This window comes from Setaria viridis, chromosome 3 (genome assembly GCF_005286985.2).
Source record: "Setaria viridis chromosome 3, Setaria_viridis_v4.0, whole genome shotgun sequence".
In the NCBI taxonomy this organism is placed as follows: Eukaryota; Viridiplantae; Streptophyta; class Magnoliopsida; order Poales; family Poaceae; genus Setaria; species Setaria viridis.
In genome coordinates this window covers 10,354,753-10,376,168 of record NC_048265.2, presented here as the reverse complement: position 1 = coordinate 10,376,168, position 21,416 = coordinate 10,354,753, and the positions used below count along the sequence as shown (strand labels likewise).

The following is a 21,416-nucleotide window of genomic DNA, read 5'->3' as shown; positions in this document are numbered from 1 at the left end:
ACTTTATTTCAAATTCTAAGATCCAGCTACCTATATATTACTAGTCCTTTGTTATGATTCATGAAGCACAAAATTATGAGCAGCGCAGCGTAGCGCGCCCATCCACCTAGTCGTCCAACCCTAATCTCACCCTCCCAAACCCAGCTACCCCCTCACCACCCGCCCCGCTAGTGCCAATGTGCCAGGTGTCACCTTTCTCTGCAAGGATTCGATCTTGTGTTATGTGCGTCCTTGGCGGCGTAGTTTTATTTTGATTTTTTCATCTCGTTGCTCATGGTCACAATGGTAGTATTTTGTTTGGCTTCCCCCAATTATACCTGTTATTACACTTTCTTAGAATCCCAATGCAACTATTCTGCATCTTGGAGGGGTAATAGATATTTTTTTTAAGGTGGCACATGTCTGAATGTGGGAACTGTTCGGCATATTTTTATAAATAGTTATAGGTAGGTTGGCTAGGGAGGGGCTGGATAGATAAAATAAAGCTAACAATTTCACTTTATTTTTTATGGCGTTGACATGTGTGAAATTCTAGACGTGCTTAGTCAATTAAGAAGTTCATGCCGATTTGGGGAGTTAGTCAGCATATATTTGTAGCTAGGTGAGATGATAATTTATTTATATGTATTTTTGATAAATCCAATCCAAAAGATGACCTTCAAAATCTATTTGAAGGCCCAGAAATTGATTGTGATAGTAGGCGATAAGAGACATCTGGCTACTGCAATGGGTTCGTCTTCGTCAAGTCCAGGGCTTACATAGGAACCCAAGTCAGAATCACTCTTGTGGTAGCTTCAAATGAGTTTGTGGAAGAACGGGAGGATTACTTTAGTGTTTGATTTTTTGATAGCACATAGTTACAGCCTCAGTGATTGCTAAAGTGGGGTTTTTTGTTTGCTAGAAACTGTGGCTTAGTTGGGGTGTGAGGAGTCGAAGTTTATGGAAGATTGTAGCAAATCCGATCTGAACCTCATCCCATACATTCATGATAGTTCTCAGTTCCTTTATCACTACCCACCGCAAGGATTCTTATTTACTAGTAGAATTTATGGAGCCTTATTTGGAGCATCATAAAGATTTGATGGCAGATTGAGCCTTATTTGGAGCATCATAAAGATTTGATGGCAGATTCTATGAAATATTTTGCGGTGACTTGTGGATATTATGAAAAGACTCTCAATGGTGATGACAGATTGTTTCTCAACAGCCCTAACTTATTATCTTTTGCTATGTTTTTCAATAAGAAGTTTGGCCTTGACAAATTAACTTGTGCCCCAGTTTTCAATATGTGAGGGTGGACCTTAGAGGTTGTCGTGAGAGACTGTCGAACAATATGACGCACTGTGGATGCCATGGAAGTGGCAATGAAAGCAATTCATATAAGGAAACTGCTAAGGTTTGACAACCCACACAAGGCAAAATAGAGAGAAGGATGGGCCAAATAACCTATAACTAGCACACTAGGGAGGAAGGGAAAGAGAGGTGGGCGAAAGATGGAGTTATTCAACCCACCGCCAGCACTAGGGAGAAAGGGAAAGAGGGGTGGTTAATGATCCAGACATTGCTTGTAACCCAGAACCAGCACCGGGGAGGAAGAGAAAGAAAGGTGGGTCAAAGATCGAGTCATTCAACCCATCACTAGCACCACGGAGGAAGGGAAAGAGGAGTGGTTACCGATCCAGGCATTGCTTGTAATCTGATCTTTTGCTACTAGTTTGTATGATTATTATTGATGATGTCTGGGTTAAAAAGCGTTTAGTTTATGACTAAGTTATTTAAATATTTAATGGATGATTTTCTAAGGCATCGCTGCCAACCTTATTTGGAAACCAGATCTTTGTTTCATTTTATTTTGTGGAAACCACTTTATGATCTGAAAGATGCTGTCAGTTTAGAAAAACATGGCTGAAAAGATGGACGTTGATATCTCGGTCAAAGAATCACTACTATCCCTGTGATATGGTCCAATAATATGTCAAATCCTCTTGCATTATCTTTGTTTGTGCAATAGCAATTACTTTAGATAGTAAGGTCTTTCTGACCCCATGTCATGTTTTCGTGCGAAATCCTCTTGCATTACCTTTCTTTGCGTGACAGCAGTTACTTGGCTATAGACCCATGTCATGTTTCTGCTGAGTTAGGAATAGTAAGCTATTTCTGACCTCATGTCATGTTTCTGATGAGTTGTTCATCAGCCAATTTCACCGCATGTTGATGTAACTCGGGTAACATATATTCATGCGGCCGCGTCCTCGCCGCAGTTTCACCTTGCAGCCACTTCGGCACATCACATCCCACGCCGCGCCGTACCCTTCCACCTGTAGGCACATATCCGGTCCGCACAAGCAGATCTGGGGAGCGCTGCCGCCTCCAAGTCCAAGGTGCAGTTTGCCTACGATTGTAATGCTTTCTTCTTCCTCCATTTCCCCCCATTTTCGCATCGTTCCCCATTTTCCCATAGTGTTTTATATGATCTGATGTGCGAAGTTGTATGGCAGTGACTTTTTTTTTGAACGAACGGGTACGAGGAGGTGCCTATTTCATTGATAGGTATGGCAGTGACTCATTGATATGGGATTTGGAGGCATGATGAGGAATTTTTTGTATCTTGTCGATTATAAGTGCGCGTCAGATTGCAATAGAAATTTCATACGTTGTTGGCCCATATGCATGTGTCGAATTGCAGATGAGGGGGTTACTAACCTGATATGGAGGCACATTTTGGACACTATGACGCCCCCTATCTCTCTGACATCCGGTCAAATGATGGTGTACGGCCGTGCTGAACCAGGGTGCTGATGCTGGGTACTGAAGCTTAAGTACATCACCACCCTCCATTGCATTTCAGTGCACAATCTAAATTCTATGGTGCTGGCAGGTCTGACTCATAACATGGAGGACATTTTAGATATGGTGAAAATAATGGCAGCAGCACGCAGGCTGAAGCATTATATTAGGTTGGCATTTTCGCCATAGGTTTATCGAGGTAGCAATCTCTATTATTTCCATTTTTTTAGTTCATTTACAAACTAGTAGAGCAAAATTATTTTTCCTCTTACTTATTGCTATGCTAATTAGTCAGAACAAAGTATGAAAGACTAAATATACTTTACTATCAAGTGGAGTGTGCTTCATGCCTCCTGTCGCACAGGTTCAACCCATCTGTGCTTACGTCGAACCAAAACCTCCTGCATTTTTATTTCTTACTAGAACATTTGATATCATTCATGATCAAAGCAATAAGAAATGAACGTGCATCATAAATCTACCAGGCATCATATGCATCAAATATATCTTAGCATGAAGCTGCGCACAAAGTCAACCAGCATGTCTCCACAACCACAGCCCACAGCTAAGAGGGTGAAACTATAGCATTGTTGGCGCTCGTTATTGACACCATTTTACCCATATTTATCTTCAATATTGGCATACAAATGACACTATTTACATTGAAACCTCTGCATATTGCATGGGCTAGCAAACTAAAACTTAAAACTTATTAATGTACTCATAAAACCGGCATAATAAATCAAACCCGTTACTCATTAGAATTTATAAGTATCGGCGTCTCAAGTAAAATACTCTGATTTAATTATATTTTACAATGACCTAGTCATCGAATACATCGTCATTGTTCTGAATGAGATAGTTCTTCAAATCATTTCGTCCCATATAGCCAACCAGAAAGTTGCTTCAGGTTTGAGTTGTCATCCAGGGAAAAAAAAACATTGAAGGCTGAAGTAGAAAGTGCAGAACATGATATACACCACCTTCAATCTGAAAGGTAATTTAAAAGGTATGAAAGAACATTTAAATAACAGTACATAGAAAATAAGTTAAATACGAAGAACAAAAGGAAAGCAGAAGGAACCATCTTTCTAACATTAAAAAGGTATTTCTGTGTAACATTCATTCATAGCTATTGGGCGATGATACCATCCAAATTCCATCCATCAGAAGTACCATGGGTACACTTTAATGTTTTCAATAATATCATGAAGGAATAGAGATAAGAAACAAATAACTTATAAAGAACTGGGAGCTGATTTACTTTCAAAAGCAATTCAGTACTGGCTGGTGAATGCAATGTGCCAATCTGCAGTACTGCCACGAGCCCACGACACAACCTGAAAGGTCTGTGCATGAATGCATACTTGCTTTCAGTGTAAAGGAAAAACTTATCAGAAACATGTATAACCCAATATGAGGATTTAGGCGTCGAGTAAAGTGGAGCAAGGAGAAACCTAGAACATTTAGCATGATTCACCCATCCTACCAGGCATAAACATCAGAAATAATTTACTCAGTTGAAGAACTCCCAAATTTGCAGGAAAACAAATATGCAAATTTGGAACGATTGCACTAAGAGACTACATGCATATTAGATAAGCTCAGGGGTAACAAATTCAGTAGGGCTAGCCCTGAAAGTCATATTTCAGATAAATCAGTCTGACAGCTCATAGCATGACAGTTTGCTAGGGATGACAATAAACTGCTACAAAAATTGTAACCAGTTCGGAACAATGTGCTACCCCTGAAAACCTCCATTGAACTGAAAATTGAGAGATTCAGATTAAGAATTCACTTTACATATACTTAAAAAATAGGTGGATTGTTCGGAACTATTGCCGAATGTTGTATTCTGAGATTATACAGAAGCATGGAAGGTGAAGAACTTTGTATTATGTAGCAAAAAATAACATCAAGCAAAGATCGTTGGTAAAATTGAAGGGGGGCATGTAAGCTTACCTCATCTTGCAGGGACATTGACCAATCATGAACACGTGAGAGCTTGCTTGTGGTTGTAGGTGATAAAAATCCGAACACACTTGTATATCAATTGCCCAGCACTGCAAGAGTCATACAGTACATGGCCAGAAAAGTTCAATCAAGCTAAAGATTTTCCAATGAAGATTTAGTACAATATCTGAGTGGTGCTCTCACCTTGCATTCTTCAAATATTCAGAACATCTAGCGAGAATCAAAAGTACTCCCTCCGTTCCAAATTGTAAGTCATTTTAACTTTTTTGGAAAGTCAAAACATCTCAAGTTTGACCAAATTTATACAGTAAAATACTAATATTCATAATACCAAATAAGTACTATTAGTTTTTTTATTAAATATATTTTTATAGTATATCTATCGGGTGCCATGAATCTTTACGATCCTCTTTAATTTTAGTCAAATATAAAATGGTTGGACTCTTCAAGAAAGTTGGAATAGCTTACGATTTGGAACAGGAGTAGTAGTTTTAAATTTATGATTGGAATTCGTTCATTATAAGCTAAATGGATCTCCCTGTATGTTATTGCCACGACAAGGTAACATCATAACAACAACAAAGAATGGAAACAAATAACAGCTTGCAAGCAGACTTCTGAAAAATTCCTTTTGTCAGGGACAGGGATCAGCTGACAGTCCAATACCCAGGTCCTTGGTCAGTAGATAGTGGGGTCCATCGGAATCTGGCAGATGACCCGATCCGAGGCTTGGGCAGGGGTTTCCTGCTGGCGCCCCTGCCACGGCCGTGGTCCTCGCCGTCGGTGAAGTGGACGGCGCGGCCGCAAAGACGCTAGCCAGCAGTGGTCTCGGCGTCGGTGGGGTAGCCCGTGGCCGCCGATGTATATGATGTCGTACGCTGGAGATTTTTCTATTCAATTGCCTCAGTATGGAAAACCATTTATTTTTCAAAAAGCACAGGAGGAAAGAGTCCTAACGCAGATACAGCCTGCCTGCGTGCCCTGTAATGATTGAAGCGTAATGTAACAGAGACAATTAGCATGGGCTATTACTCAAAGTTAGGCAAGCACAAACTCAAGGAGTCAGGAGTGAATTGAAATATCTGATATTATGCCTTAAGAGGCCGTGCTACACCACTACACCAGTCTACAACGAAACAAGTCATGCAAGTATTAAATACAGGGGCCTGTGGGTCTCGAAAAAGGGGCACGAATAAGAACAGCTAACCGAACAGCTCCAAACTGATCAACTCAGCAGGTTTGCATGCTACTACCATGCTATCTGCAGACAAGGGTGCAGCACAGCCCAAAGTCTCCCAGTGAGCCTAGCCGATGGCAACGCAAAGCAGATACTCTCTTCATTTTCTACTGAATGTTTCTGGCTCGCATCAGTTCTTCGATTTTCTCAACATCCTCAGGTGCATCCACACCATGGGCATCATGGTCCACTTTGATCACCTACAATTATTATGGAAAATAAACACAAAGCATTTTATGCACCAAATAAAGAGAAATGCTACTATACACGTTGAAAAAGAAAAACAGAGCATTCAGCCTGTCCAAGTTCATCATGAAAAACAAGCATCCGAGCAGTAACAAACAGGCACAGTCGACCTCATAAACCCTAAAGTCTCATGCCAAATTACCTTCATCCTATAGCCGTTTTCAAGAACTTTAAGTTGCTCTAGGTCCTCTTCCAGTTGTAAAGGTGTTGGTGAAAGTTCCGGATAGATCATCAAGAACTTTGAATCAAAGCCCTGTATGCGAAACAGTCAGTTAATTCGTCAATTTTAGGGCGTTACAGACTACAGGTTCAGCCGCAAAAGACCATGAACCAAACATAAGCCACAATAAACATAAGGTTGATGAGATACCGAGATTCCAAGGTGAAGAAGATATGGATAATTAGGATTGACTTTCCCTGATCTGAAATGCCAAAAGTCAGAAAAAAGGTGCATCTGAAAATATGGTTGATGGAAGACTAAAGACAAATATTGGTGGCTTACTTGTTGGATGGTATCAGCCCTCTTGAAAAGTAGATTGCATAGCCCTGATTATCCACAACACACTTTACTCGATTTGTGTCAGATGCATCTTCAGGTTTCAGTGAAGTAACAGCTGTACTGAAGACTGCATCAGGAGCTCGCTGCAAGCCAAATTGGAAGTTCAAAGAACAATGTCAATTAAAGAGGTTTGCGAAGGTACGGGGAGATAAGGAGTAAAAGGTCAGGTGAAAAATGCACGGTATTCAACTTTCAGGAGTACACTTAAAGAAAAAGATTTTGTGCCCAACTACTGGAGCCAAGAACAATTTTATTTAACTGAAGAGAAGTCCAAGAAACATCAATGTAGTGTTGCATAAGTAACCACCTGCAGTGCCATAACGACACCATCTATTATCTCTGGTTCAATAAGAGGCTCATCGCCTTGAATATTGACAACAATATCATAACGTTTCCCAAGCTTTTGAAGTGCCTCACAGCAGCGTTCAGATCCTACAAATGCCAATAAACGCATACAGTGGTTTACCACATAATCATGAAAAGATAGCATAACTACATAACAATAAAATCAGTACCATTTCTGCATGATTCTGATGTCATTATAACATCAGCTCCAAATCCTCGACAACAATCTGCAATTCTCTCATCATCGGTTGCCACAACTAAGGGGACAAAAAAAGCTAGTGTGAACATGATGAACAAATGAAACAATCAAGTAAATGATCAACTTAAGGTATGGACGTGTTGGGCTTACCAACATGGTCCAAGGAAGAAGCTAACATAACTCTTTCCCATGTTCTCTGTAAATGTGAAAGACAAAAAAAATAATAAAAACTAGAGGCAGAAACAAGAAATGAAAAATGAAAATGATTTGATAAGGTAATGATGCGCTTTGAGACATAAACTAGTACTGCATTTGGTATAAGTAAGTGTCAACACAAGATAGTGCAGGAACTATACGGACTGGTAAACTAATCGTATACAAGAAACTAAAACTGGTTAAACTGACATCTATATACCATTTCCTTTCCCGGAATCCATTGATCAAATATAAATTCGTTTGCAGTCAGAGACAACAAACCCAAGCTTAACTTTTAAATTTAAATGCTGAAAAAGTATTGATTACAATACAACATGAAGTGCGTTTGAGTCAAAGGGCTCTCACATGGAAAACGCCCCAATCAAAACTGCAGTGCAGAGTATGCACTATTATACAGATAATTGAGTAATCAGCATGGCCAGAATATTTCCATTATTTGAAATAGGTAACACCGAATCACCAGGTTTTATCTTGATCCAACCAGTCTAAACACCAAACTCCAACAGCTTCACATAAATTCGCCTTAGTCACTGAACTGAAACAATTTGAACTGCGAAGTATGAGGTCTGGACAAAATCACGATTCACAACAATACTATTCGACCTAAGCAAACTTGATATAGCACAGGTAAGCGAAATTACGGACCAACTTTATACGGCAATGCTATTGGCAACCAAAAGAACACCATCTTGCACTCGCTGAAACGCCATGCGCGACACCGACATGACACCACAGCCCAAGACCAGGCGAGGAAACAGCATAAATCGATTCGACATCCCCTCGCAATCCCAACCGCGAGTAGTCGTTACACTTTCCCCAGTTTGATTTTCTACCGCAAGCCTCCCCTCGCTGTCACTGTCAGATGTGATACGACAAGGTAAGCAAGCAGGGGGGCGGACCTGGATCATGGGCTTGCCGAGGATGTGCGCGAGCGGCTTGCCCTCGAAGCGCGAGGAGGCGAAGCGCGCGGGTATGATCCCCACCGCGCGGCTGCGGAATCCGCTCGGCCGGCGGTACAGGTACGCCGCGGCAGCCGCAGCCGCAGCCGCCGTGCCGAGCGCCAGCCCGTGGACTATCCACGCGCGGCCACCCGACGCCGATGAGGCCGAGGAGTCCGATGACGGCGCGCAGATCGGCATCGCAGCGTCGGTACGGTCGCCTGGATCCGCGCGCGGAGCTCTCGACAGACACTGACACGCTTAGACCACCGTACGACTGCGTTAATTCCGCTTTAGTTTTGTTTTTTTGAGAGGCAATTCCGCTAGTTCGTCACAAGTCGTCGATGGTGTAGCCCATTTCCATGTTGGGCCTGAATCGGCGCAGCAAAGGGTTTTGGCGGCCCAGACCGTGAGCTCAACTCCCTCTCCCTTTTTTTTCTTATGTTTCTCCGATATTCTCCGACATTAACGCGGCATATTGCTTTCTTCGCAACGAAGGTTCTGTTTGGATTCATTAGTTAAATTTTAGCTGCCATGGATTTGAATAAGGCCCAGGTAAAGTTTAGGTGGCTAAAAATTCTTTTACTTGATTAAACCTGGTTAAACTTAGTTAAACTGCTAAAGATCAAATTGCCTCTCCATATTCCTCAGGAAAATTTTCTAAAGTAGTAGAGAGGAGTAGAATAGATAACTCTTCAATTATCATTTAGCTAATGGATCCAAACATCCCTAGCTAAACTTTAGCTAGCTAATTTTAGCAACACTTGAGCAAAATGCGGGCCAGACTAGGCCGGTAAAAAGCCCAAAATGATTTGGGCTAAAAAAACATGACCAAACCTGCCCACAAACACCTTTTGGGATAACCGTTTCTGGCTTTTTTTGCCGAGCTCAGGCTGGATGAGGCTGCTCGCTCTTTTTTAGTTGAAAAACAATTTAAAAAATATCCAGATAGGCTTGGCTTCACCCAGATTTTTTTTGGCTGGAAAAATACGCGCCACGCCTGACCCTGTAAAGGCCATGTGCCGGGCTCAGCCCAGCAGCCCGCCAGACAGTCAGGCTGAGCTAAGTTTGCTCAGGTCTAATTTTAGCTATCTAAATCCAAACACGACTAATATCTAACTAGAAGGATTGAAGGCTAACGGGAGCCTCTGCTACTGTTTACGAACGAAGGTCTGCCACGTGCGACACAACGCCTCATGCATTCTCTTCACGCGGTGCTTCCTTTCTTTCTTTTTTTCCCCCGTGGAGGAAAACGGACGCTTGATCAAACGTGTCGTCCATCCGTCCCGAAAAATCACGCTGCTAGGTGCTTAATCTGCCGTCTATCAGAATACATGTTCAAGTTCAAATGTAATAATGTTACAACATAAATTTATATATTAATTTGCCTCAACATCTGTGCTAAGTTGAATCAAATTTACATGCTTGGTAAAATATCCGTCATGACGTCATGGCCGATCCCCATCGCGTGAGAAAACTGAACGACGCACGATACCTAATGACTGAGAGCTGAGACACACCTAGCGAATCGGCTTTGCAGGATGCTCATTAGGATCTGATCTAGCTTCCTCTCTTTGCACCCTCCATTCCCTTCCTCGCTTCCACGAACAGCGTCGATAAAAGGCGAACTCACCGCGAAGAGTGCAGGGCCAACTGACTGACCGAGCTGCGGCCATGTATATACAGCAAATAGCCATGTTGCATTGACAAAAAACAAGACCCATCACGAATGACCTACTGACGACGACATCACCGATGGAGTCCATTAGGAGAAAAGCCCGGTACAACAACCAAAAAAACCGATCCTGGACATTACGATCTGTTTGCTTTATTACCAGGCGTCGCCACACCGAAACAACGGCCGCGTCGCAAGTTCGGCGGACAAAACGACCGCCAAATATTTGGTATGAAAAATCGATGCAAAGCAGTACAGACAAGTCTACCCAAGCGTGCTAGCCACAGATGTCGGCATGAACCAAACGATGGCCTAAAGCAGAGGTGTGGCGCCAAACTTTCAGGGTGGCATGCTCCGGACATAAAGCAAACACGCCGTACCTCTGCCGTATGAACAGGGCTTTGTCGACAGGCGCGGCGTAGCGCGCCCCTCTACATAGTTACGTATGCTCATCCAAAATATAAAAATAACGACTAAGTATGTAGATCCCGTTATAATCCTGTTCCTCTAAACTAAGATCTTGACATTATGGACTTGCGATAAAGTAGAGGCGACGAGCTCAAATTGGCACGTTGAACTTTATGCATCAGCGTGCAGTGTAGGGAAACGCATATGAAAGTTGATGCGCATTCCATCAACGATAAAACACAGTCTCGTCGACAATGTCAAGAGCCCTGTCATCCAAGTAACGTTTGGTCAGGCATAAACGTCGTACCCTAAACACGGTGTTGACCTCGTTGCACCTGCACGAGGGCATGGCGCGTTCGATCGTGTAAACGTGAGTAACTAGGATGGCGCATCAGTATCGAACCATGCGGTCCACGCGAACCCACGCCTAAATGTGTCCCACGTGCGCAATGGGAACCCAGTTCTTTTCTGTTCTCGGAGCGCGTACGTCTAGCCCTAGCCTCCAACCCATATCTTCAGTTCTTCACTCGGGAACTCTGAATGATTCACGCCACTCCAAAGAAGGTCAGGCATCGCCTTCGTCCCACTTGCGCATTGCGCTGGTCCACTCCAGAAAAACAAGGCATGGGGGCCATGGCGAGGCATGCGCAGGACCATGCGTTTTCCTCTTGTCCCGAGCACAAGATCAGATCCGAATTCCGTCGATTCCCTGTTGCGCACATGTCCCCTGGTGCCGGTGGGCGGTGGCGGCATGCGCCACCACTGTGCCGCTCGAAAGGGATCAGGAGGCCGTCGCCAGCCACTTAATTTCCGTCTAGTTTCCGTGCCCCGCCACCCCAGCAGAGACCACCAGATTTTCGTGTGGCGGGGGGCGTCGCGTGACCCGTCACCGGAGGGCCACCAACCCCGTTTCTTATTCCCCGAATCCAAGTCAGCGTGACATCTCACTTCCGGATTCGTCTCGTTCCCCGGCCCGTGCCTATCCGCACAGCACAGCGGCCGGGCCACCGTGGCGTCGTCGTCCCCTCCCCGCCTGCGAGGCTGCGACGCCCGACACATGTACGGCGGCTACGTGTCCCGGGCAGCATCCTCCACAAGGCAGCGCCAGCTTTCCTCGTGTTTTCTCGTGGTGGTGTGCTTTACTTTTCGGGCGGGTTATCAACGTCTGGGATACGGAAAAAGCAAGGCCTGAAAAATCTTCGGTGGAGTGCGGTAGTAGTGTATCTTAGTCCATTATTGAACACAAGTTGGATTTTGATAAGCAAACGAGTTGAGTTTGACTTGGCGATGAGGGGTTTGGGGCTTGATTTCGGCCAGTCTGTCAGTAGATCTTCCCCTGTTTATTTTGAACTCATCTAGCGGCATGTTGTACTATGTTCGCGTCCCGTTGATGTCAAACAGTGCAGGTCGGATCGACGCAGCAGTCGCGGGAGGCCAATACTTGCACGTACACGGGTCTAACCGGTAACCGCAGGCGACGATTTGCCAATTCTTTTGGCCGGTCCAATTGTACGATCTATAGGACACGGTCATGGGCGAGGGCAATCCTATCGACGTCAACTTTTCATACTAGCCCATCCGCGGGAAACGGCCGGTAGAGCCACCCGTGTCCGTGTTGCTAACCGCAACGCCACCCGCCATCCGCCAGCCAAACCAGCAGGGCGAAGTCGTGAAACACGCCGGCGACCACCAGCGGAGCGGAAGTGCTACCAGCAGTACGGCGAGATAGCGGCGGCGGCGGCTGGCGATCGGCGCCCGCCCACGCAGTCACGCGCTCGCGTGCGCGGTGCAATAAAAACCCGGCGGCATTGACCCCGCGCGGATCACGAGCGGGCTCGGCTGCACGGCACGGCACCGCGGCCCCGTTCCAGACCAGACCAGCCAAACCGCGAGCGGATCTGGCTTGACGCCGCGGACGGGGAGGCACGCGGCCGCGTGGCCTCCGCTCCGTGCGCTCGTGCCTCCCGTCCCGTCTCGCTCCCAGCTCCCTTTTCCCTTTCCCCCCACCACGGCACCACCACCCCAACCTCCCACCCCCCGCCGTATTTATTCGGCGCTCCTCCGTGCCGCGGGCCGGAACTCGCCAGTCGCCTCGCCGACCCTCTCGCTTTTTTTGAGGTCTCCCTTTAGCTTTTACTCCTCTTTTCTCTTGGCTTCCACTCCTCCCCACCCACGCCTCCTCCTGACCCCTGCGCCCGGCCCTTTCGTCGTCGCTTCCCTTCGCCGTGCGAATCCTCTGACCCGAGCAGAGCCGCAGCCGCAGCCCGCCGGAGGAAACCCTAGCCAGCGCAGCCGCCGGCCACCGCTGCAGCCGCCGCCGCCCCGCATGGCGTCCCCGGCACGGCCCGCCGCCGCCTCCGTCTCCGGCGCCTTTGGCCTCTCGCCGGACCCCAAGCGCTGTTCCTTCGACCAGGCGCTCCGGCAAAAGGTAACAGCCCGATCTCCGCGTCCCCCGTGCTGTCCAGGCTTGGCCGCGGGGGAGTAGGTGTTCTGACCAAGGGGTTTCGTGTGCGCGTGGTCTGTTGTTGGTAGGGAAGGTGGGTCGTTACGCGTTGGGGCTGGGGTGCAGCTTGCTGCCTCGTTCTGACAGTTGGGGATTATCGTCTGGTTCCGGGTGCGTGGCTGCGGATTTGGAAGTTCGTTGTCCGCTTTTGCAGCTTAGGCTTTGGGATCCTCTGTTGTGTTGTCTCTGACCCGTTTGGGTAACAGGAACGGACGAGTTGGCGTGCTTCAAGTTTTGTGTGGAGATTTCGCGTTAGTTTTCGTTGCCTTGGATTAGTGGGAGTTTGGCTCGAGATGCAAGGCTGCAAGCGGCTAGCCTGGGGAGATTTGTTCTTTTTGGTGTCTGGTGCAGTGATGCTTGTTATTGTCATGTTCTCTACAACTAGGCTACATGAGAAATAAGTATGATATTGTTTCCACACGTTTCATGATTTATTATTTTCCTTGCAATTTTAGATTCAAATACATGGCCGAACTAATTGCTTGACAGGGCCCTTTTATCTATGCATTTCCTTGAACTGGAACTCCGTGGTAGTCATAACTCATAACATCTATTGCGTTTGCTTTTCTGACATGTAGTATGTTGGCATTAGTTCATTTACGGTTCTATCTAAGCTATGCAAACATGCAGGCATTGCTTGAATGATTAATGGAATAGTTGTAGATTGGAATAGTAGCTGTAGATTTCTCAGATCTGTTAAACTATCATCTTCTGCTGAACCAATATGTTCATTGTATGTGGTCTTTACTATTTTTTCCATCCCTCAATGAATCAGGATTTTCAGGAGAACAGACTGTTGATGTCATTTGTTAATTTCCACGAGCAAGAAAAAATTTCTAAAGAAATCGTAACAGAAGCTATAGAGAACTGCATGAAGAAACAAGCGGATAACTTGTTGAATTCGCTGGAAGTCATCAGTGGTAGGCTGTCGCAATTGGAGTTATATTGCTATAAGCTGGAACGGTCCATTGGAGAACTACGAAGTGATGTGATGGATTATCATAGTGAAGCAAGTCTTAACTACCGTTGCCTTGAAAAGCATGTGAAAGAGGTATGTCTTGTTTTACGTTGAAATATTACTTTGCTGTTTTTATTTTAGCCTTGTTGTATGATGCACTACTGTGTAGTATTATAATCATGAACTGTGAACATTTAGCATTTGGCTTCAGAATTTGCTGTAAATAGGTTATGTTGCCTGTTCCAGATAGGCTAATGTGTGGGCACTAATTTACCTTAGTGCTGGTTTAGGTTGAACAGTACAAAATGCATGTAATGAATGGATGGTGTGTTTTCCAACTAAATCATGTATTCTTAAATATTGTGGGATGATTTTTAGTTGAAGCATTAGGAATTTGCATAGTGCAAACAGGATCAGTTTCTGTACTCATTGATTTGCTGGGGTATCGCAGTCATGCACAAGCTCGTTGAGTCTTAACACTGCTCCTCTACAGTGGTGTATCGAAATCCTTTTGATTTGAATACTTATGCTTAATGGCAACACATTGCCAGCTTAGTCCTACATATATTAGCTAAATTAATATATTACATATTGTATCTGTATGAATGTTGGTTGTTGGACCGTTAATTGTTCTGTATATTGTGAGTAAGTAGATATGGCTTCTGTAGATTTTCAGATTGTGGCAGACTGCTGAAATAAACTGCACAGCTGACATCTATTGCACTTCTTTTTTACCCTTTTCTTCATATTGTAATGATGTTTTTAAGAGTGTCACTCATAACTAGCCTACTTCATGGACAGGTTCAGCAATCCGTGCAGGTTCTTCAGGAAAAGCAGGAGCTTGCTGAGACCCCGAAAGAAATGAGCAAACTTCAGATAGTACATGAGGACTCTGCACAAAAGAGTGAAGGTACTGCTCCATCAGTTTTCATGGCTAGAGAAAATGAGCTTGCCCTCGTGCCCTTGCACCAAGTAAACGCTGTTCAGTCTCCTGCTATGCAATTCCGAAGCTGCAATGGCGTTATTTTGCAGCAACTGGTGCCAGTCTCTTTGAGCACTCAGCAAGACCCACAGCGTTCGAATCAAACAACCATGTACTGTATGCAAGGCCAAAGTCATCTGGAGCACAGACAGGCCCAGCCATTCCAAGCTGCTGCTCAATCTGTGCAGCCACTTACCCAGAAGCCTCAGCCACAGACTGTAGTTGAGGTACCTCAGGTAACTAGTCAGGCGCAAGAGTTCTACCTTCAACCTCAGCAGCAATGGCCACATCAAACAGGTCAGCAGGTTCAACCTCAGGCAAGGCAGCCACAACCACAGGTGGTACAACACCAGCAGTACAGCAATATTCAGCAAGTTCCAGCACAGATGGTTCAGCAGCAAATGTCTTCTCCACAGGCTCATAGTGCACCTCAAGTCACACTGGTATATCCTCCATATGGGCCTCATCAGCCTGCATGTGCTAATGCCGGGGCACGCACTGGGGGTATGGTTGTGCAGCCTTCATACTCCACAATTTCATCATCTCAGCGGAAGCATCATGAGGTTGCTCCTATTTATGTGCAGAGCAACACAGTTTCTGTTCCATCAGCAGAGCGACGTCAACAGCCTCAGCAGCTTCATTCACTTGGCAATGGCTCATTTGTACCTCAACCAAGCAAGGTTGGTCCATGTGGTGTTGCACCATATACAGTACAAGGGAGTGCACAGACCTACAACACTGCTTATGGAAGCCCTTCCAGCAATCCTGCTACTATTGTTGCTGTCCTCAATCAACAAGCACATGGCAATGCTCCGATGGTGCTTCATCACTTGGGACCTCAGTCAGTGCAGAACCATCCGGACGTTGCTGAAAAGGTTGCTCGAATGGGTTACTCAAATGATCAAGTTGAGGGAATTGCACTCCGTATGGTGGCTGCGGGCCAGCCTGCTGAGTATAATCCCCTGCATGACAGGCTGAGCTCAGTTAGCCATGGGGTGGCTCCACAGGCATGGTCTGGGTAGATCAAGAACGATGAAATCGGCCTTCATGCGCACTCAGAGTTGGTTGTGTGATATATCACGGTATGTGTAACTTATTATCATCGGAAATCTTCAGGTATTTCCTCTGGCATCTTTTTATCAGCCAGGATTATGTATCCACCAGCTTATTTTTTTTCTAGCTGGAGGATCACGATGAAATAAGAGTGTTCAGGTTAGCTGAAGTGATGATTGTTGGCATGTGTCCTACCTTTTAATGGACATATATGCTTGTAACTTGTGGACTTGCACACGCATGTTTGCAATATAAAGATGCGATAAATTTGTTGGTTTCTGCTGTCTATAGAAGTCTAGAATTCGTTCATCTGTTCCTAACTGTGGTCTGCATGCCGGGGTTGAATGGTCAAATATGTGGTAACTCGAGTTGTGACAAAAATTTAGTCGAAATTCAATTGGTTTGACTTTGAATTAAGTTCTATTGACTTGTGAGAATTCGTGTGTGGATGTTACTATCAGTTGGAACAACGATCTCTCGGGTTCCAGCAACGAACTGGAATCTTTCTTTGTCAATGGAGTCATGATAATGGAGACCCACAATCTTTCTTTGACAATGGAATCAAAGTCATGATAATCGAGAATCACAGCCCGGCAATCTCTTTCTCTCAGACGGACAGACGGCTACGTGTTCCCTTCGGACCCATTGATTTCCAGGCAGCCGGCCGCGTCCTTTGCGTCGCGAGCAGTGACACTTCGATCGAGGGAACACGTACACGCTGCTACGCCGCGTATCAGCGCTGTGGGTTGGATCAAATACCAGCTACTCTTCCGCTACAAACGCTGCTCAACATTCTTAGAAGGAAAAAAACACGCTCGTGCAGCCGATCACAGCCAACTGAACGAATCCCCTCTGTTTACTTACGATAACGCCAGATCACACAAAAGGCATAGGAGTCCTGGTCCAAGCACACCGTAGCACAGTGCATAGACTTTCATCTCAGGGGTGTTGGTTCCACACGAATTAAAATTTAATCCCTATCGCATCAAATGTTTAGATACTAATTAGAATGACTAAATATGAGCTAATTATGAAATCAATTACACAAATGGAGGCTAATTCGCGAGACGAATCTATTAAGCCTAATTAGTTCATGATTTGATAATGTGATGCTACAGTAAATATATGCTAATCTTGAATTAATTAAGCTTAATAGATTCTTCTCGCGAATTAGCCTCCATCTGTGCAATTAATTTTGTAATTAGTCTATCTTTAATACTTCTAATTAGTATCTAAGCATTCGATATTCGATGTGCTAGGAACTAAACTTTAGTTCGTGGAACTAAACACCCCCCTCAGGCTTCACTGGCGCAATGGACTTCACCTCTAAATCTAGACAATATTGCATCTCGTTTACTGCCCCTACACGGTGCAGTGCAATCCGCTGTTGCATAACATACTTATTATGTTGGCACAACAAACCAATGCTTCACAGTTCAGACATAGAAGCGGTACAAGCACACCCGCGACTTGCACACCACATGGTGATCGCGGATTGTGATGGAACTGAAGATAGAGACCGGCTACAATAACTTAGAAGATACATCATGCCCACATCAACCCTGCACCTTACTGGAAGAGACGAAGGATAGCACCCCCGGAAGCGCGCATGTTCTGTCAATGATACTACGTTCAGCAACTTGGGTGGAGCGCGCTAGTCTTTGTAGATCTGCACCAGGAAAGCACCCTTCCAGTGATAACTTAGGCTGATCCTGATTTATTTAGTCCCCGAATAGAGTAGAGAGCAGCAGGTCTTGCACAAAAGTTGCTCTGACGCTGGCTTGCTTCCGTTTCTGCTCCCTTTCTTCACTTGTGAGGGATGAATCGATACTGTGCCACCAAAAAAGAAAAGCGGATGAGTGCACGTGTAAAGTTTCATTAAGTTCTCGTAAGATGGCTAGAAGAATTTGAATGATTGCACAAGGCCTCCTTTAGATATGCATTTCCAAAATAGTAGGTTGCAATAAGTTATCAATGAGACTAACTTGCTGGTTTCAATACAAGGCTTTCATCAAAGAAGTTGAGCTATCTAGAACTATTGGCTCAGATTTCCCTGTCACACAAGACCATTCAGATATAGACACTAAACTTCTCCAGAAAGTAACTGGAAGGTTATGGTTTTGTAAAATTGGGAGAAAAGGATATGGTTGGGATTTGGGAAGCTAAGGCTGAATCAACTTGACCACTTCCTGCCTATCAACTTGAATACTATATCTAGCAGGATTTCTTTAGCATGCACGTATAAATAATATACCTTAACTTCCGTGCCTGAGCAGGAGTCTCTTTTGCCATGGTAGCATCATCAGGAACAGAAATAGTGGACTTTGATGTTTGCTCTGCATCTGATGTTGGGAAGCTAAGGCCAAACGATGATAGAAGAGGATCTGCTGAGATATTTGTGGTGTTGTTATTGTTGCTTGACCTATGCCCACCTCCTAAAAGCACCTGCAAATGGGCTTCCCGTAGATCTCGGCTCAGCAAAGAAAGGGCTTGGCTGCCTGGAATAATGAATCTGCGCAACCGGCGACGATTCTGCAGATGGTCAAAACTTAAATGAGCTTTCAGAATGAAAAAAAATTCTAAATTGAGTGGGACATGTTTATGCTCTGGAACTTCAGAGCAAGGGATGCACTACATTTGGGGGGATATGGTAATACCTTGAATAAGTACCCGTGTTGCATAGTAATATGGTTAACCATATCCCTTGTAACCATCTCAGAGCAAACAGGGCAAGCCTGAAATGAGCAATGGAAAATCAGGACAAGGAAGCAACCAGTGAAATGAATCATTATTACATCATAATAGCAAGAACATAAGTGTGGGTTCTATTCATGCTACTAGGTTAACAAAGATCTTGCAGCAAATACATAAGCAAAAGGTGACATTTCAAATGAGGCAAAGAAAAGGGATCCTCAATCGATATGCAGTGTGTTTATATAACCATAGAGACACATGAGTTCACTTAAGGAAAGGTAGAAGTTATTACCCCTGAAAGCTGATTAATTTAACCATCCCACCTGAAGTTGATATGTTTCAGTTTACTAGTCCAAAGATAGAAACCCACAATCATGTTCATTTTTTTAATCAAAGTTAATGCCATTTTTCTCCAAATGCATATATGCAAGACCTTGCAGGCTTTCAGTCCATTGTGGCTCTGTTGACCGGTACTCAAGACTAGGCTTATAACACCAACAAATGAGAAGAGCAGCAAATACACTAATTCTATCTTTGGCATATCCAAAGAGTTCAAGTATCGATTAGCTAGACCAGAGCTTTGCTGCAGCTAACATGGATATCGAGATATACAATCTATCTACTACTTCCGGCGTCCAAAAGATCAACAAAAATCCATCTAGTTCTTCAGGTCAACGCCCCCAAGCTGATAGGTTTCAGTCAGTAATCAACCCATAATCAAGCATCTTTCCCCTACACAACCGCCTAGCCTACTAGTATGAGCTCAATCTCCAGGTCAACCACTCAAATCAAAGCATAAACCTCATCTTCTCTGCTCAGTGGATAAAAGCAAACACAACTCCGATCAAGTCAGTGGTCGTGTGGACGCTCACCGCGGCGTGGGGCTCGAACGGGTGCTCCTCCTCGAGATGCGCGCAGAGGGAGGCGACGTCGTGGTCCTCGTAGCAGTAAGGGCAGGCGAACTCCGGCCTTACCTCCTCGTCCATGTCCAGCTCCTCCATCCCCGCCCGATCTGCACCCACCAAACCAAACCAAGCCCGGGGGTCAAGCGATCAGAGACCCGCCACGAAGCAACAAACCCCAAAACACAAAGCAGAAATCCCAGGGATGGAGCGCGGTCGCCGCACCGCTGTGGCCGAGCTGCGCCGCGTAGAACCGCTTCGCGGCGGCCAGGCGCGAGATCCAGTGCTCCGAGTCCATCGGTTCGGCGCGGGACGGATAGATACGGCGGCTCCTCTTCCTTCTCCCCCTCTCCTCCTGCTGCTGCTGCGGCGGTGGTGGTAGGAGCTCCGCGCCTCTCCCTCCTCTCCTCGACTCCGCGCGATCACGTCCGGCCACGGGGCGTGACAGGCCTCTGCGACGCGGGGTAGTAGTCGAATCGGACCTCGCGGATTTTCGCCGAGGAGAGGAGCTCAAGCGGAGCAGCAGGAAGAGGGGAAGCGGGAGCTGCTCACTTCTTATCGGGAGGTGAGATGCGGGGGAGGAGAGGACGGGAAGAAGAGGAGTGAGGGACGGGGCGCCGCTGCCTTTTATTGGCCCCGTTTGGAGCTCCACGGCGTTGGGTCCAATGTTTTGATGCTATTCAGGACGGGTAAATATGAACTAATTTTAAAATTAATTGTATAAGTTATGACTAATTTGAAGATTAATAATCCTAATTAATTTATAATTAATTTAGCTACAATAAATATATGCTAATTATAAATTAATTAGATTTAATAAATTCGTGTTGTGAATTAGTAACGACTTATACCGTTAAATATCAAATATTCATGCGACCCGGTTTAAAATTAGTCCTCGCCCGCGGTCGCCGTCAGCGTCAGCGCCCGCGCGGGGAGCGCCGGAGAGGGCAGAGCAGGCGGCAAGGCAGGGCAGGGCTGGCCGAGCCGGTCGGGTCGTCGCCCACTGACTTGACTCGCCGTGTCCACCACTCTGGCCTCGGTCAGGGCGGTGAAATTTCGCTGCGGATGACGTGCTGGTGGCGGAGCCGACGACCTGCCGTCCGCGCGGTGGCGACGTGGCGTGGACCTGTCGGGCTGCGGAATCGTGGGGTGCTGTCAGAGTGAGAGTGCCCAGTAGCAGTAGTAACTCCTGCGAGTTTACTGACGCCGAGGCGGCCCCGGCGCGGCAGGAGGAGGAGGAGGAGGACTGGAGGAGGGAGGAAACCGCGTGGGCGTTCGGCAGCGTACGGGCGCTGGGTGGAGGTCTGGGACCGGCAAAACGTGAATTCGCTGGGGCCGCGCGCAGTAATCTCCGTGACCGGGACACCGCGTCGGCTAAGCGCGGCGAAGACGAGGGCGTAAATTGCCGAATTGGCTAGCGAGTGCGGGCTGCGCGGCCGCGACCCGCGAGGGTGGGCAATTCGGGCTGAAGTGCGGCGTGCGTGCGGGGAGACGTCGGGCAGCGCCTGCGTGGATATCGACCGGTCGGCAACGGTGGGCTCTCGTTCGCTCGGACATGTCCGTGTTTTGCGTACTAGTAGAACGTGTCGGCAAGAGCAAGAGCCCGGAGCCAGGAAGCAACAGCGCCGGAGCACGAAGTGGCAAGCGATGGCCAGGAAGTGGCCGTCTAGTTTTGTTGCACGAGGCGATGATTCCGGTGACGCTGACGACCGACCCTCCGTACAGACAAGAAGCTATCCC

At 46.0% G+C, this 21,416-nt stretch overlaps 3 protein-coding genes across 4 annotated transcripts; 1 reads left to right on the top strand and 2 right to left on the bottom strand.

Moving 5' to 3' along the window:
* Positions 1 to 5,830: 5,830 nt before the first annotated feature.
* On the bottom strand, positions 5,831 to 8,789 carry LOC117846990 (3-deoxy-manno-octulosonate cytidylyltransferase). Its single transcript, XM_034728125.2, has 8 exons — positions 8,463 to 8,789; positions 7,498 to 7,543; positions 7,319 to 7,405; positions 7,111 to 7,235; positions 6,747 to 6,886; positions 6,615 to 6,666; positions 6,387 to 6,497; positions 5,831 to 6,198 (listed from the first exon to the last, which is right to left on the bottom strand). Exons 1-8 carry the CDS (start codon positions 8,700 to 8,702, stop codon positions 6,106 to 6,108), a joined length of 894 nt encoding a protein of 297 aa, XP_034584016.1. The 5' UTR covers positions 8,703 to 8,789; the 3' UTR covers positions 5,831 to 6,105.
* A 3,841-nt stretch (positions 8,790 to 12,630) lies between these two features.
* Positions 12,631 to 16,358, top strand: LOC117848727 (uncharacterized). Of its 2 annotated transcripts, none has more exons than XM_034730247.2 (3): positions 12,631 to 13,012; positions 13,863 to 14,138; positions 14,847 to 16,358. In XM_034730247.2, the coding sequence occupies exons 1-3, from the start codon at positions 12,911 to 12,913 to the stop codon at positions 16,047 to 16,049; spliced, it is 1,581 nt and encodes a 526-aa protein (XP_034586138.1). In that variant the 5' UTR covers positions 12,631 to 12,910; the 3' UTR covers positions 16,050 to 16,358. The 2 variants fall into 2 exon arrangements, with proteins under 2 accessions (XP_034586138.1, XP_034586139.1); XM_034730248.2 differs by lacking the exon at positions 12,631 to 13,012 and adding an exon at positions 13,021 to 13,488.
* Positions 16,359 to 17,467: 1,109 nt separating this feature from the next.
* On the bottom strand, positions 17,468 to 20,286 carry LOC117849940 (protein DEHYDRATION-INDUCED 19). Its single transcript, XM_034731687.2, has 5 exons — positions 19,902 to 20,286; positions 19,647 to 19,786; positions 18,738 to 18,815; positions 18,335 to 18,612; positions 17,468 to 17,910 (listed from the first exon to the last, which is right to left on the bottom strand). The coding sequence occupies exons 1-5, from the start codon at positions 19,972 to 19,974 to the stop codon at positions 17,802 to 17,804; spliced, it is 678 nt and encodes a 225-aa protein (XP_034587578.1). The 5' UTR covers positions 19,975 to 20,286; the 3' UTR covers positions 17,468 to 17,801.
* Between the last annotated feature and the right edge of the window lie 1,130 nt (positions 20,287 to 21,416).

What these genes read in the sequence shown, in the direction of transcription:
- LOC117849940 (XM_034731687.2), bottom strand. Translation starts at nt 19,974, where the DNA reads ATGGACTCGGAGCACTGGATCTCGCGCCTGGCCGCCGCGAAGCGGTTC. An exon ending in GGCGCAGCTCGGCCACAGCG is followed by an intron (nt 19,787 to 19,901) that starts GTGCGGCGACCG and finishes TGGTGGGTGCAG; the next exon opens with ATCGGGCGGGGATGGAGGAG. An exon ending in CGTTCGAGCCCCACGCCGCG is followed by an intron (nt 18,816 to 19,646) that starts GTGAGCGTCCAC and finishes TGCTCATTTCAG; the next exon opens with GCTTGCCCTGTTTGCTCTGA.
- LOC117846990 (XM_034728125.2), bottom strand. Translation starts at nt 8,702, where the DNA reads ATGCCGATCTGCGCGCCGTCATCGGACTCCTCGGCCTCATCGGCGTCG. An exon ending in TCGGCAAGCCCATGATCCAG is followed by an intron (nt 7,544 to 8,462) that starts GTCCGCCCCCCT and finishes TCACATTTACAG; the next exon opens with AGAACATGGGAAAGAGTTAT. An exon ending in TTCTTCACCTTGGAATCTCG is followed by an intron (nt 6,498 to 6,614) that starts GTATCTCATCAA and finishes TTTCGCATACAG; the next exon opens with GGCTTTGATTCAAAGTTCTT.
- LOC117848727 (XM_034730247.2), top strand. Translation starts at nt 12,911, where the DNA reads ATGGCGTCCCCGGCACGGCCCGCCGCCGCCTCCGTCTCCGGCGCCTTT. An exon ending in ACCAGGCGCTCCGGCAAAAG is followed by an intron (nt 13,013 to 13,862) that starts GTAACAGCCCGA and finishes TCAATGAATCAG; the next exon opens with GATTTTCAGGAGAACAGACT. An exon ending in TTGAAAAGCATGTGAAAGAG is followed by an intron (nt 14,139 to 14,846) that starts GTATGTCTTGTT and finishes CTTCATGGACAG; the next exon opens with GTTCAGCAATCCGTGCAGGT.